This window comes from Convolutriloba macropyga, chromosome 6 (assembly GCF_964194025.1).
Source record: "Convolutriloba macropyga chromosome 6, txConMacr16.3, whole genome shotgun sequence".
Taxonomy (NCBI): Eukaryota; Metazoa; Xenacoelomorpha; order Acoela; family Convolutidae; genus Convolutriloba; species Convolutriloba macropyga.
Genome location: NC_134473.1, coordinates 74,182,910 through 74,198,993, shown reverse-complemented (window position 1 = coordinate 74,198,993; position 16,084 = coordinate 74,182,910). Strand labels below are relative to the sequence as shown.

Here is a 16,084-nt window from a genome sequence, read left to right as displayed (position 1 = left end):
AACAATTGAACCAAGTTGTCTTAGCCCATCCTTTTATTGTTTCTTGATCTTACATCTTTCCAGGCAAGTACATGTTCAACAAGGATTATTAAGAAAAGTTGCATCTGCATTCGACTGGATATATAAAAAAACCACAACGTAACCAAATAAAACAAATCAGAATCTTTTATATCAATTAATATACAATATTTCGGATACATTTGTTTCAGAGTCATCGATTTTTGTCGCTGCGATGAGGATTTAAAGCAAACATTCTCATCTTCGTTCGTGACCGGACAAGACTGCATCCCAATCTCAAGGAAATTGTAAGCTTCATTGAGAATAGAATCAACAATTAAATAAGTTTTTTAGAGCATTAAAGTAAAATTTTCCGAAAAAATTGCCAAAACCTTAGGGTAATTTTCCTTGTCTATTATGTAATCACTTAAATTCACAACTTGAGTGGTGAACAGAAACTCCTGTTTTTTTAATGTCATCGATACGTCCAAAGCAAGTTGGAGAGTGGAATCGTAAAAAAAATAGAGCAAAGACACTTTATTTCTCGATTGCCAACTTGGCTATCGGCGGATAGCACCGTTTAAATTTTTTTAACCTATTCATTCAGCTTTTAGATTCACACCAATGCACTTCTACATCATTACACACGTCAACCCCTTGAAAACAAGAGAGCTAACACTAATTTCATAGACGAGTTTATGAATCTAAATGATCACTTAACAAAAGTTAACTGATTGAAACAATTTGAAAACAACTGCCTATTACTTTGCGGCCTGTTGTTGTATTAGTTTAGGAGGGGTTTGATTATATCGTATGATTTTGGAACGGCTTCGATTAATAATGCAATTCAATTTTGTTTTGTTTCGCTGGATTTTGTTGCTACAGTCAAGTTTGTTGCTACCGTCAAGTTTGACCATGATTGTCATGATGCCGGGCATCTGTTAACGAGAAGTCACAGTGTCCTTGACACGGCCACTTTACGAAATTCGATGAAATTGCAATTGACGATTATTAGACGGAGTAACTTTTGAGTGGAGAGGAAATACTGGGCGCGGTTGACTTAGGGGGGTCAAACCTCTAAGATTAAGCAATTCCCTTCACAGAAAGACATTAACTCTCCTTTTGGGGAATCGCATATTTAGAGACTATAAAAGCGTAAGACTCTAAGAGAACTGCTCAATCAGTTAATGCCCTTCGGTCTTTTTCTGTTGATCCTGTTTTCGAGAACCAAAAGTTGAAAAGGTCAGAGGGCAATCGGTTGCGCGAAAAATTGCATAAAATAGAACACCGGACTTCTTTAACTGCCACAAACTTCGTTTGAGAGCAGTCAAAAATTATGGATCACATGACGGTATGTTTGAATTTTTCTTAAATTGCAAACAAGCCGAAGATTGAGATCGCCAATTTTAGCGGTTACATTAACATTAACATTCATGTTCTTGCCCAAAAAAATTCAAATGTCTGCTTAGGAGTTCAAAAGCACGTCAAGTTTACTAATCTAAATGATCACTTAACAAAAGATAACTGATTAAAACAATTTGAAACCAACTGCCTATTATTTTGCTGTCTCTTATTGAATTATGTTAGGAGGGGTTTAATTATATCTTATGGTTTTGGAACGGTTATGATTAAAAAGGCAAATCATTTTTGTTTTGTTTCGCTTGATTTTGTTGCTACAGTTTTTCGGAAGTTAGCTAGTTCCGTCCAGTTTGATCATGATTGTTATGATGCCGGGCCTTTGTTAGCGAGAAGTCAAGGGTGTCCTTGACACGGCCACTTTACGAAATTCGATAAAATTGCAATTGACGATTAGTAAACGGAGGAACTTTTGAGTGGAGAGGAAAAACTGGGCGCGGTTGACTTAGGGGGTCAAACCTATAAGATTAAGCAACTCCCTTCACTCAATGAAATTGTCTCACCTTTTGGTGAATGGCATACTTAGAGACTATGAAAGCGTAAGGCTTTAAGAGAGCTGCTCAAGCACTTAATGCCCTCCGGGCTTTATCTGTTTATCCTGTTTTCGAGTTTTGTGGCATTTTTCCTCCTGTGTTTTAGTTGGATTGACTTCAAGTGATGCTGTTTAGTCTTAATCCGTTGCTGCCGGTGTGTACAGAAGCAGAGTCGTTTTTTAGAAAAAACCATAATTGCAAAATTCATCACTGTGACGAGAATTTAAAGCTCGTTCCAGCAATGAGTGGCTATTACCTGCTACAAGTCTTTTTCCCATTCTCATTCTTTTAATTGAGCGTGCAATCAAACAATTTTTCTCTAAATTGACCAGACAAACCTGCATCTCTAGCAAAATATAAACTTCATCCAGAAAAGAATCAACATTTTTCAACAGTTTCAGAACAAGGAATAAAAGTTTTCCGACGACTGCCTCGATTTCAAACTAGGTTTCCTCGCCTATTAAGTTATCGCATGCGTTCAAAACGTGAACGATGAACAGAAACTTTTTGCCGTCACTGATCCGTAAAAAAAAACTTGGGGTGCGGAATCATTAAAAATTTGAGCCTAGATACCTGATTTCTCTATTGCCAAAATAGCTAGACGCAGAATACTTCCGTTTCATCTTCATTTACCTGACCACTCAACTTTTAACTTCTCACCATTCGACCTCTACATTTAACATTTCATTCTCTTACTTAAAAGCCATCTATTAACAGTTTCACAGAGTTTAGGAATCTTTGTCAATTAACAAAAGATAGAGGACTAAAACAGTTTATAAAAACTTCCTTTTGCTTTGCAGCGCTTCACGTAAATTCGATTTATTTGCATTCGACAATTAATAGATAAAAGCAATTTTGCCCTCAATTAAAAATTCATACGATTACAAGACAGACAATCATTAAACTACCACAACTTAGAATGCTCTTCAAACCACGAAGTTGAGCTTCCTCAAAAACCTGGATGATCCGAGCACTTAGCCTATAAAGAGCTTTAGAGACTTAATGCCTATGGGCCTTACCAGTTTATCCTGTTTCTCAGGATGAGAAGTCAAACGGGTCAACCGAGAATTTGGATTAAGGCAACATGACTACAAAATTTTCTTCAAAGTTCGTTTGAGAACAACTAAGAATTCAACAAAAATCGAAAAGCTGGTTAGAAAATGATTGATCATATGTCAGTACGTTTCATTTTTGCATCAGTCAAACAAGCCGAAGATTGAGATTGCCAATTTTAACATGGTTACATTAAGATTCACATTCATTTGCTCGGCCAAAACATCGCAAATGTCTGTCTTAGAAATTCACATTACGTCAACTGTTCGTTTTCTGTAGTCTGTCCCATGAAGTTGAAATAAGCGAACGTTCGAAAAACGCCAAAAACGTGCAAATGAGCATTAATGTGCTCATTTGAATGTCAACGTTTTCTCCATTAAGCTTTCATTCATTATTTTTTTCTGCATGTTTTAAATTTGAACTTTGACCTTTGAACTCTAACCTGTGGCTTTTGAAACGTTCGCTTATTTCAACTTTTATGGGACACGCTATATTTGATGTCTTGAGTCTAGAGCTATAATTCGGATAGATTTTTCTTCTTGACTTTCTCCACTTTCATTTTAGTCGCCTTTCTATTAGGATGTGACATTGAGTGGAGTTGAACTCCGTTCAAATTCAAAGAAGTACAAATTTCAGTGCTTGTATTTGCTTGTACACCATAATTTTTTAACCATCGATACTAAATAATAAAATCGAAAACTGTTTGTGAAAAGAAAATCAATTGACAAAACTGTCGTAGTTATTTTCAAGAACCCTTTTTAAAGAAAATTGGCAAACAATACCCAAAATGAAACAATAACAATGTCTGAATTCTGAATCTATCAGCTAAGTTTATGTTTGCAAAATCGGCAGATTTAGTATATTAGAACAGTTTAAGAAAAGTTATTGTGATGAATTGGATGCAAAATAAGTTTTCCTTTGTCATCGCAAGTAATGTTGAAATCATTCAGAACTTCGCGAACTCTTGAAATGACGATAGTCGTTGCAGCCATGCGTTTCGTGATACCCGTCGCGAACAGTAAAATGAACAAACACAAAAAGAGGGCAAAAATTGGGTGACTTAACAATGATGTTCTAAATGGAACTGTAAATGTGAGCGGGTCTGTGATCCAAAAGTAGGCACTGATTACAGTTAGGGCTATCACTGCATAGAAAATGAATCTCCACAAGACTGAATTGGGTTTCGTGTTTTCCACTATTTCCGTCAGGCGGTTTTCAAAAGCCATCAAATCTTCGTGGGCCATCATCTGCATGGGTTGGGTGGATTTAACGACTGATTCACGAGTTCAAATTGATACAGAGTTGTTTGAGTTGGTGTTGCTTTTCTTCAGCTAGATATTGAAATTCACAGTAATTAAAGCAGAAAAATTGACATTTTTTCTGAAATCGCAATACGCTAATACTAATTTCTACATCCACCATTGAAAAATCTTTACAGCAAAGCCTGCAATCCACGTCGGAAAAATTTCTCTCAAACGACAGGCGTGGAGCTAGAATTGGTTGTTGCAGCTACAATACCTGTGGGCTCGTTAGCCTGACTGGGTGAGGGGTCAGAAGTACGGGGGGGGGGGGGGGGGGCAAGATGAGGTCGAGATAAGACATAAATGGCGAGCGTTTGAACCCCCTAAACTTGCTATTTGTATTTTGAATGTTCGCCAGTACAGCAATATTCGCCGCGGGAAGGAAGGTAAATCCCATACTTAGAGACTAATAATGCTCTTAGAGAAATGGCCAGTGACTTAATGGCATCGAGCTTTACCATCAAAAAAGTCACGCCAATTCGATGGTCAGACGACAGTCGGCAGTACAAAAAACCGCATTAAAAAACCACTAAAACAAAAAAGGCGAATAAAAAAACATAGCCGGTACAATACCAGGAAAAAATTCGAAGAGTGGTCAAAAATGATCTCCAAACTAACCTTAACCTGAATCAGAAATTTCAAAGACAAACAAAATTTGGATCTATTCTGTCCCCCCCAGCTTAGAGAGCATAAATCTTTTATGACCGCCAGGCGCACGTGCTCTTTTCTTACATACTAACGTGCTAAATAACATATAATTTGTAACAGGGGGTCATAAAAACATTGGGGCCAAAACAGAATAGATCCCAAAATTTTTTGATAAAATTATGGAACGTAATATAAATTCCAGCCACAATCTTTCGCTTTTAGGGGTACGAGGTGATAAGGGGGAAGGAAATGTAGGTACGAAGGTGTGGCAGCTGTATGTAGTTTGAATAAAGGAAGGGCGAAAACTTCTCGAAAAAACCCTTTGACATAATTACTGTATATTAAAAACAAAGCTACTGCAATCTTCCCAAGCAGAAGTCATCGTTCTAAAATATAATACCAGATCTAAATACTTCAATTTTGAACAGAGAAGTCATAACTCATGAACAAACTTGCTTCAAAAAAACTGAAAGTTAATTGCTTAAAATGATTCTAAAAGATGCAGACATAATTTATTAGTTTCGGGGAATGAGTAGGTGGGCGAGGGTTGTTGGTGGCGGTGGTGGTGGTGGTGGTGGTGGGGGGGGGGGGGTGGTAGTTGTTGGGGTTCGATGACGTGGGTAGGGTAAGTTTTGAGATGTGGAGATAGATATGTTTGTGGGTAGGTATGTGTGTGGGGTGGTATGTGAGGTGTACATTAGATGCATGTTAAGGTCTAAAGTTCGAAAACAGAACTCATAGTTCCAAAAGAGAAGTCAGTGTTCGAAAAGAAAAGTCTTAGTTCAAGTCATTAACAAACTTACTTCAGCTAATAAACAATCAGTAGACAACAGGAAACGACTCAAAACAATCTCGAACCTTACATGAATCATATATAAAGCGAAACAACGAACAAAAAATGCCCATAAAAATATTAGGAGTAAAGTGTTGTTAACGAAAAATTCAGACAGCTTTAAGGGTGAAGGTAGTGGGAGGAGGGCGCTGTGTTGTTGGGTGAATGGTGACTGGGGATCTTGTTGGGGACACGCGGGTGGGTAAGTTGGTATGTGTTCCTGGGGATGGGGGTGTAAGTAGGCTGGAGGTGTCTCCTGTTTGACTAGGGAGGAAAAACAATTGGGAAGAAACCTTTTGACCTTGAATTTTAGCAGCATTTCCTAATTACTATGCATCAGAAACTAAGTTACTGTTGAATTCAAATGTCCGAGAGAAAAAGTCAACGTTCGAAGATAACGAAGTCAAAGTTCAAGATATGAACAAACTTACTTCAGATAACAAAAAACAGGTAGAATGCCAATACTCCTTTTCGGGTCGCAAAAACAGCGATGCAATTACGCTCGTAGCAATTTTCATTCCATTCTTGATGTAAACTGCAGCTAATGAGCGCGACAAATCGAGTTCAGCTTATTTCAATTCTGATTGATAGGTTTATGGTTTATATGCTTGAATTGAGACCACCTAAACTGCCGACTTATAACGAGCACTCAAAATAAATTGTAGGTTAATTACCCTGAGGATGCTTACTTAGGTAAATGGATTTCATTTTGTGAGTTTCAAATCAAGCTCCAGTAAAAAAAAATAACTATTCAATCTTTCGTGATTTCTTTCACTATAATAAATTCAATTTTAGATACTCAGTTATAATTCTTATACAAATTTCCATCTCATTGTCGCAAAAATAAAGAAGCGCGAGAGGCCACAGCCAAAATCTCAAATCAATCCGACAAAAGATCAAAACAAAAACAACAGAACACTAGGAACCAAAAAAAATGTCAACTTACAAAATTTTTATAATCCTGCAAAAAATAACAAACATAGCCGGCATATTGCCGGACAATAGCCGCAAAATACATTGTTGAAGACCTCTAGTTTAAAAAAGTAACCAAAAATAGGGACCAGACGACCTCAAATCAGAATAGGAGATTCTATATTCAAATATTTAACTTGTTTTTCAGATTATACAGTCTTAAAATTATGAATGACCTCTATTACGCTTGGATGACCTCTATTCAATTTCATTTGCAGTTTACAGTCTCACTTGAGACTCAAAAAGTGAGTGCAACAGTCATTCTATAGAGTGAGGTAAGTATGTCTGCTCAAAAAACACGATTTATCTATCACACGATTGACCTAAAAACATATATAGAAAGCAGTAGCAAATGACATACCAATATATTAAAACCCCTAAACATGACAAAATAACTGCTTTCTGCCTTTAGAAAGCACATATTCTGAGGCCTCCCAATGTTGACACTAACTGGAAGAAAAAAGAAACAACCACAGGCAAAAACCAAATCATTTTGTCAAAACACGTTATGTCAAGCAAAACAAAAAAAAACTAAAAAGAACAGTAATTAAGGGCAAAAATCATAGAAACGTTTTCATAGTAGCATTAGTTCATAAAAACCAATAAATATGATCTGAAAACATAGCCGACATGAGGTCAAAAATTAGGCGCCATTGAATCCACTTACCACGGTTGGGATTGAAAATTATACAAATAAAAAATATTGCCTATTTTTCTAAGCGTCAAAAAATTCTCTAAATTGTCCGCAATTTTATGAGATTCAAAAAACATGTTGAATTCAGTACTGTTAAATTGGAGGAAAACAGGCTCAAAAGTAATTAGAAAACCAGCAGTATATGCTAAAGAACTTCGATAATTTAAGGCAAAGTCCGAAAACAATGTCTCACAGACCGGGCACTATCTCCTCTTTGATTTCCTTATTCACCTTGCCCATTTTTGCGTACAATTGTTCAATGAATTCTGAGTTCCATTTAGTTGAAACCGTGATTGAGGTAGGTCGGAAGTCAAAAGTTAAAGTGGTGACTTACTCAAAATGAAAAAAGAGCACCTAAACAGCATCCTTTGAGAAGCAGTAATCACTCGGATCCCAAGCTCATGTTCTATCCCATCTTACATTTGCTGTAGCAACAGACTTAATACCCGAAGAAGACCACGGAAAGATTAAGCTGTCAAGCATGAGAGTCACTCGACAAGTGAAATCAAAACAATGTTCTAAAAGAAAACGGTCAAGCAAAATTTTGCATGAAAAAGACAAACGTTCAATATAATTGCTTCAAATTTCGTTCAAGAGTAATTAACAACAAATATGGAGCGAAAGCTCAAAAATTCGCTAATATCGTTTGAGAACAAGTAGCTTTAAAGTCGCAAAATCCAACAGCCATCAACTGAAACTATTAATTACTTTCACTTATGCTTCATAAGCCAACAAGACGTGTCATTAAAGCTTCCAAGTGACAAGAAATTAAAAAGATCAACAAATACAGGCAGAACTCAAACATTCTAAAATATTTTATGAACAAGTCAAAATCCATCAGCTACCATTGACGTATGAAATCACGTTTAAACATTTCACCTTTAAAACAACTCACGTTTTCGCTCCTTTAACTATTCTAGCGTTACTAAGATAACTACTATTTAGCTTCCCATTGCCATTTAAAAAATATAAAACAAATTTATGAACAGAACTTTAAAAATTTGGATTGTAGAAAAAACCTCGATGAGATCAATGATAGCCTCACTATAGCTTCGCGTCTCTTAAACAAAAGAATTGTAATAGACAATCTTTGTAGGATCCTCGGTTGATTAAAACAGAAGCATTAGTCAAATTATTTAGTCCTCAACGGAAATATTCAAAATATCAACTTCTAAAACAAATTATAATACTAATAATGCCATCAAAAACAAGACATTTCACAAAACAATGAGCACACGTTCATCTACTCGTGATTTCGGATACTCTAATTTAGGCAAGTAACAGTATCTATGAAGAAACTCTAGTTGTCAGATTTGTTCAAAGCCCACATTCTGACATTGCTCGGACATGCAGGATGCTTCGTGACAATGTCGTCAATCTGACAAACATCCAACATCAGTCTGAACTTCCTAAAAGCCTTCATCGTGCCCCCTTTACCGCTATATTTGGCTTGCAAATTACATCCAGCCACTATTTTTAGTTGCATTAGAGAATCAAAGCTATTCATTGCCATAGTTCTGTCAATTTTGCGATAGCTGCTGTTACGTTTCGCAAATGTCGAATATTCTTGGTATATAGCCGCGAAAGTTACCTCCTCACAAGGGTCGTCCACTCGTTTCACAATTTTTGCCATTGCAGCCACCATAATTAATTCACAGAGTGAAATATTTTTATATATCAGACTGTGAGAACCTTCCAGAACTTTGTTGCACGAAGTTTCTACAGCGTCCAGAAAAATGTCAAACCCGTGATTTTCTTTAAGACTGCAGCTAACGATAAAGCGCAGTAGAGCGGCTTTCAAGCAGTTGATGACAGGAAACGTCGAATGCAATCGCTCAAGAGTGATAAGAACTTTGTCATTTTTTAAAAGATTGTCAACTGATTTATTCCACGAATTTCTCCCGGAGTCACGTTTAGATAATGGTTCTACTTTCAGTAAATCCTGAAAAAAAAAATTTTGTTTAATTATCAATATTCTAATTGTCATTTTTTAAAAGATTGTCAACTGATTTATTCCACGAATTTCTCCCGGAGTCACGTTTAGATAATGGTTCTACTTTCAGTAAATCCTGAAACAAAAAATTTTGTTTAATTATCAATATTCAGTTAAATCAATTACTTATCAATGACGCAACTGCTGCGAAAAACAACTATTGCAGGATCTCTGATTCTGAACAAATATATTTAGTTCCCCTTGTTATGTCAACGTGAAACTAAAAGACATTTCAAACTTTATCCGCTAGTTGGCACTTGCGAATTTTATTTTCATAAATAATGACAGCAGCAACAGCAAATATGACATTTTCCCCAATACCAAAATACTCAAAGCCATTTTACCCAATTATAAAGAAACTAACTTCATTTGATCTAATACAAATGAAGAAAACAAGCGCTTGAAAAAAACTGGAAAAATTATATAGGCAACTCATGCGAACGTGTGTACGATTATGCCCAATAGTTTTTCGTAAAGTTGAATAGATGTTGAGTAGAAAATTTTGAGCATTGTGGGTATTTTAGAACAGTATTAATTGTCCAGACACCGATCAACAAAACATAAACCTGCTAATGTCGGAAGAATTGCTCTCGAACGATAGGCGGGTGGAAAAACAGACGTGGACCACACGGGGATTCGAACCTTGCACCTCCCGATCCCTTGCCAGAAGCACAGACCAATGCGATACCAGTCCATGTTTTTTACAATGCTGTAATCGTTATTATTTTAGCAACAAGCTTTAATTGCGAGTGAGATCACTCAAAAATGAAGAAAGCGTGAAAAAGTCAAAGAATGTTCTAGAAGAAAAGCGCAAAAACGAACAAGCGAAAAATTTGCATTAAAAAGACCAACACGTTTACAATAATTGCTAAGAACTTCGTTCAAGAGCAATTAAAAATTGAAGTACCATACCTTTGCGCATTGGATCCACTGATCGAAGGAGAGATCGTTCCAGAGAGTAATGCTTCTGTGCGAGAATCTAGACTTCACTCTCTTCTCCAGCAACTCGGTTGAGTCCAGACGATTTGACACAGCGATGACCACAAGAGGAGTCCTGAATGACTGACACGTGTCGAACAGGTTGTAAAGCAACATTTGACTTTTAGACTGGACAAAATGCTCAAATCCTTCCAGGATAAACACCAGAGACTGTCCGTCTGTGTTTCTGAAACAACCGCATTAACAACGTTCAAACATACGAGTGTAAATAGTTGCTTCAACTTGTTTGTGATAAAGGATTATTTCGAAGTAGTTCATAGTACATAGATGAGAGATGCTCATAAACACATGACCCCATCGTTAAAACTGAACTGGAATCTCCCGATAATTGATTAAATCAAATGTATCATTGAAGTCTTGCGCACTAGAACTGTCCACAATAACAAAAAAGACGGAAGCAATTGATGACATTAAGGAACAGGAGGGGGACGGTAAACTCAATTAATAGACTGTTGATTTGAATTAGAATCATGTCAGCAATAAACTAAGTAATTTACATTTCGCCACTTTTTGTTCCGACCCCACTTGTGGGGTGAGGAACTATATACTCAAATGGGTTTTTTTGTTCAGACAACTCTGGCCGATCGATATATTCATCGTAGAGAAATGTGAGTGGAATCATTGAAAAGCTCGTCCAGCGTAGAATTCGAAATTAAAAAGATTTTTTGAATTTTGCTTTTTTCGAGGAGTTATCGCATTTGAAGTTTCATGTGAACACGGGATATTTGGCTCACTTTTGTTCACTTTTAGCGTAATTTTTGTTCGAATTAACATTTTTTTCTAGAAAAAATTTAAGTCAAAAGTACCTTTCACCCTACAAAATGCATCAATTTGGTGTTCCTAATAGACGAAAGGCGATTAAAAAGACTATTTCTGGTACTCTAGGGAAATTTACTATATAAAAATCGAATTCTATTTGAGAGCTGTTTTTTATTTGGAAAATATTTTACTTTTTTTGTTTTTTTAAGTCACTAAGAGAATAGTCACCTTTCATGTCAAGGTTCCGTTAAAGAAAATAATCATTAACAGTCCAATTATGCTCAATGAACAGAAAATCAGCTTTCGAGGAATCGCTCAAATTTTTTTGGCTTCGACTCTTGAGTGTTCGTAATTTTCAAAGAAATTTTGTCTTTCTTGTTCAGATTTTACCGAAATTTTGAAGTTCTAAGAGATAGAGACGTTGACTAAAAAAGCAATAGTCTTCCTAATGAGTATTAAGTAAACCCATCTAACGCTTTGAGTGTACAGCTAATGCCTGTTAAGAATTAAAAAAAAATTTCTAAAACTTTTTTCTGAACATTAGCCGATCTTAAACTTATTTTTACGAACTCTAAGTCATTCTCAGTAATGAGAGGAGCTTCGTCTTTTCTACTGCGACCAAATGAAATTGCTTAGCTGTTTTATCTTCAATTATTGGTTTTATTATTTGGATGCGACGAGTTTTCACACAACTTTTAAATTTTTGGATATTTTTTTTTATAATTTTGTTTCCTTTTGGAATCATATTACATTGTCCTAATAATGATAGTTCCCATTCATTCAGAGAAGACGTTAGAAGAGTCATGGATAAAATTTTCGTAGAAAACCTTGTGGATTAAAAGGCTTTGAGATTTTCTTCTCGCACTTTTCTAATGAATTTTTGGTTTTTGCTTGTATTTGTTATTGTTATCATAGTCATAAGACTTATTCTAATGTCTTATTGATGACCGGTCAAGAACAAACATCATTCTCTTCCCATCGAGGCATAACGTATCGTATTTATTCACTTCCGTTGAAGTCTATTGTATTTAATGTCGCTGATAATACGGGTTTTTTCAAAGATTTCCTGGTAATAAAATAATTGTTAAAATTTGTTGATTTTTTGAAGTCTTATAGTTAAACTTAAGAAAACTATTGTTAACAAATTAGTTGAAAATAGAAACGTTTGTACTGAACAACTCATTTTTTAAGCGCTTCGACTTTTTTGTCTCATTATTTTAGAGTTTGCTGTTTTTTATTCTTTATGTAGTTTTATGTAGTCGTAAAATGCTGAGAGGTCTCATAAGCTTCTAATTGAGGATTGAATAAATTATATTTTTCAATGCAGTCAGTTCATAGCAAATAGTGTTAAAGCTTATGATAAAATTCGTTTAAATTGTTTTCGTCTTTTGTTATTTGTATATTTTTTTGTATATTATATTTGTTGTTCTTTTCGTCAACTTTAAACTTATTTTCATCATTGAGGGATCCCATCTAACTTCTTGTAATCCAAAATTTAAACTTTCTATTGATATTATGCCGTAACTGATCTTTTATGTGTGGGACAATATGCGTTTTCAAAAATGTTTTGTGAGTGGTCAATATTTGTGTTTTTTCTCTTTTAACACATTCGCGTAATAATAGAGCCCAAATATTTTCAAATGAGGCCCGAGTGCACTTATTTAATCGTGCAGTATGACTTTAACTCAATTGGTATGAATAACAATTGAAATAAAAATATATTTAGATAATAGCTAATGATTTTAATGGCTTCAGCAGTTTGTGTTTTCGCAGATTGTTTAATTTCTTGAGCTTTTCTGCATCTTTAGTCCGTTTCTCTGGCTTAGTCTAACCAAAGACAGGTCCTATCAGTTTAGTAATGAATTTTTTAGTAAATTTATAGAGAAATATTTTGTTAAAAGCTAATGACAGAGCCCAAATATTTTCAAATGAGGCCTGAGTGAACTTATTTAATCGTGCAGTATAACTTTATCTCAATTGGTATGAAAAACGATTGAAATAAAAAAAACATTTAGCTAACAGCTAATGATTTTAATGGCTTCAGAAGTTTGTGTTTTCGCAGAATGATTGTAATTTCTTGAGCTTTTGTGCATCTTTAGTCCGTTTCTATGGCTTAGTCTAACCGAAGACAGGTCCTATCAGTTTTGTAATGAATTTTTTAGTAAATTTAGAGAATTATTTTGTTAAAAGCTAATGACAGAGCCCAAATATTTTCAAATGAGGCCCGAGTGAACTTAGTTAATCGTGCAGTATAACTTTATCTCAATTGGTATGAAAAACGATTGAAATAAAAAAACATTTAGCTAATAGCTAATGATTTTAATGGCTTCAGTAGTTTGTGTTTTCGCAGAATGTTTGTAATTTCTTGAGCCTTTGAGCATCTTTAGTCCGTTTCTATGGCTTAGTCTAACCAAAGACAGGTCCTATCAGTTTTGTAATGATTCTGTTAGTACATTTATTGAGAAATATTTTGTTAAAAGCTAATGATTTTTAAGACGCTTAAAATTATTTGGTTTAAGAAATGTTGATAGATTTTTGAATTTTGCCCCCCTTTTTTTGTCTTTTTACTTGTTACCTACTTTCATTAAGGAAAAGTTCCATCTGCTCTATATTCAAGATAGAAGAAAATTTGTGCAGTTAAGGTTTTATCTGTTTGAATTTTGACGTTGTTTACTAGGTGCTTTTACATTTAGATATTGAGTTTTCGCCGTTAAATTTTTAGTTTTGCTTATTTTTTTGTTTTTTTTCTCGTATTCGTTTTACTGGCAGATCTTGTGAGCGCTCTAATGAGGCATGGCATTATGTAATTCAATAAGCAGTTCGGGTGTGAAACGATTTTTGAATTTCAAACATCTATTTTTGGTTATCTCTTCAATTGGTTGACAATTAAGTCAAAAATGTAGATCAGCTCGGGTCGGAATTTCATGTGCGAACGCAAATTAACGAGCCTCCTTGTATTTTAAAAAAAAATTGAACTGTTCATTCCGCAAATTGTTGAGACTTGCATGTGAAATCTACCGAATCAATGGGCAAAACTAACAGCTCGATCAATCAATCAATCAATCGTATATTGATTGAAATCAATCATTCAATTCTTTCACAATCAGACAGACTGTCAACTACATAAATTGTTCCGAAATTTCTTAAAGCAATGGATTAAAGAGATAAAATAGCTGTCCGCTTACTATCTAATGAATATCCATAAGGAATGCTTCCACTGAAAACATTCACGGACCCATCAGATCTAAATAAGTGCTAAAATTGGTACAAAATGAAAAGCATTTTTTTTGTTTAAACAGCTTCAATGCATTTTGATGTTTTACTTAATGATTCAACGATGAAAAAAAGGAGTTGAAATTTTCGCAGAATTCAAACCTTGTCTCTTGGAGAGTGCTAAGTAGAAAGGACAAACTTTTGCCCACGGTCAACATGGAATTCGATTCTTGAGCATCACAATCCATATTTTCTCCATCTAAATCACTATCCGCGTTTTCATCGTTCAAATCTCTCAACAGTTGCTCATGTTTAGACTTGTTTGTCAACAACTGTCGAGAAATTTCACGCAGACAACTCTTAACGTCGGAAATCACTGTTCCATTTAACGTCACAAATTTTACTGAATTTTGATTCTTGCTGCTTTTACGTGACTGTTCAAAACGAGCAATTGCATTACGAACAAGTCCTCGTTTTCCACTTCCAACTGGTCCTTCGATCAAAATAGAATTGCTCTCTTTCAAATCAGCACAGCGAGTCAGTAACGTCGTCAAATTTTCGCAATGCGGTTCCAAGTGCTTAGTTAAAGTCGGAACGTTAAATTTTAAGTCAACCAATTTCTGTTTAACAGATTTCAAAACGGTATCTAAATCAAATTCGGGCTCGCCGTCACTGCTTGAGCTGCGACTAGTTGAAACTCTTGACATTGAGATTTGCGGTGTTCTAGACTCGATCACAGGACTGACACAACGTTGATTTGTTGCTCTCTTTGGCGTTCTAGGATGGGGGCTTTTAGAAATTCTATTGATTTGCTTTCTAGCTACTTGTGTCCGCCTAGTGCCGACCATTGCAATGGGTAATCTGAAAAATGAACATGTCAACAAACTTGAGTAATCGGTATGCGTTTCAACCTAAAGAAAGCATTGAAAACTGACAAAATTTAATAGTTTTGTACATGCGTGCGCGGTGTACGAGAAATAATTGTAATTAATCTGAATATTTTTATAATAAATCTTTAATTTGATGCTACTCGTGAGACATTAACTTTACCCGACAAAATTATGAAAAACGTAGACCTCATTACCCTAGACAGACAATCCTATCAGCTCAAATCAGAAATCGATAAAACGCAACAACTGGCCCAAGCATTATTCTTCAAAATATATTTTGAAAAACATTTTCAATTCAAACTATTCTCGGCCTTATGGTCACTGAGTTCATTTGAAAATTCTGAAATGATAAGTGCACCAACAGATTTTAAAAAAGTAATTAAGTTTTTATCTGCAACTTAAATTTGCCGATAAGTAGAAGTTATAAAAAAAACCATAGCAAAATCTGGCGAAAGAGTTATCTCGCAGAAAAAGAAAGCTGGAGAAAGCCGAGTGTTCGAATATAAGGAAGTTGGGTTAGACTGACAGGGACTCGGAGAATATTATGTACCATTCTGACAAATTCATTTAACAATTTGATTTTTTTGCGAATCGATTGATATTGATATGGAAGTTAATCTGCGACTACATGGTGGTTCATTATTTCTCCCAACACTTTGCTTGGCTCTCAGAGAAAATATTAAAGTGGTGTTTTAGAAAATAAAAAAGGTTAGAAAGCAGTGACCAAATACAATGAGTCCATATAAGTAGTGCTACATAACAAAATATACCGAGGTGATAAAAC

General features: G+C 35.2%; 1 protein-coding gene across 2 annotated transcripts; it reads right to left on the bottom strand.

The window, feature by feature from the left end:
- Window positions 1-8,569: 8,569 nt before the first annotated feature.
- LOC142341203 (origin recognition complex subunit 4-like) lies at window positions 8,570-15,320 on the bottom strand. Of its 2 annotated transcripts, none has more exons than XM_075392124.1 (3): window positions 14,573-15,320; window positions 10,352-10,604; window positions 8,570-9,388 (listed from the first exon to the last, which is right to left on the bottom strand). In XM_075392124.1, exons 1-3 carry the CDS (start codon window positions 15,256-15,258, stop codon window positions 8,747-8,749), a joined length of 1,581 nt encoding a protein of 526 aa, XP_075248239.1. In that variant the 5' UTR covers window positions 15,259-15,320; the 3' UTR covers window positions 8,570-8,746. The 2 variants fall into 2 exon arrangements, with proteins under 2 accessions (XP_075248239.1, XP_075248238.1); XM_075392123.1 differs by having other exon boundaries at window positions 9,366-9,515; window positions 14,573-15,315.
- Window positions 15,321-16,084: the final 764 nt, after the last annotated feature.

Bases quoted from the DNA above. Each gene is read 5' to 3' on its own strand.
- LOC142341203 (XM_075392124.1), bottom strand. From the start codon at position 15,258: ATGGTCGGCACTAGGCGGACACAAGTAGCTAGAAAGCAAATCAATAGA. The intron at 10,605-14,572 runs GTTTGAATTCTG...CGGTTGTTTCAG, and splicing joins AGCACTCTCCAAGAGACAAG to AAACACAGACGGACAGTCTC. The intron at 9,389-10,351 runs GTATGGTACTTC...TTTTTTTTTCAG, and splicing joins AGTGGATCCAATGCGCAAAG to GATTTACTGAAAGTAGAACC.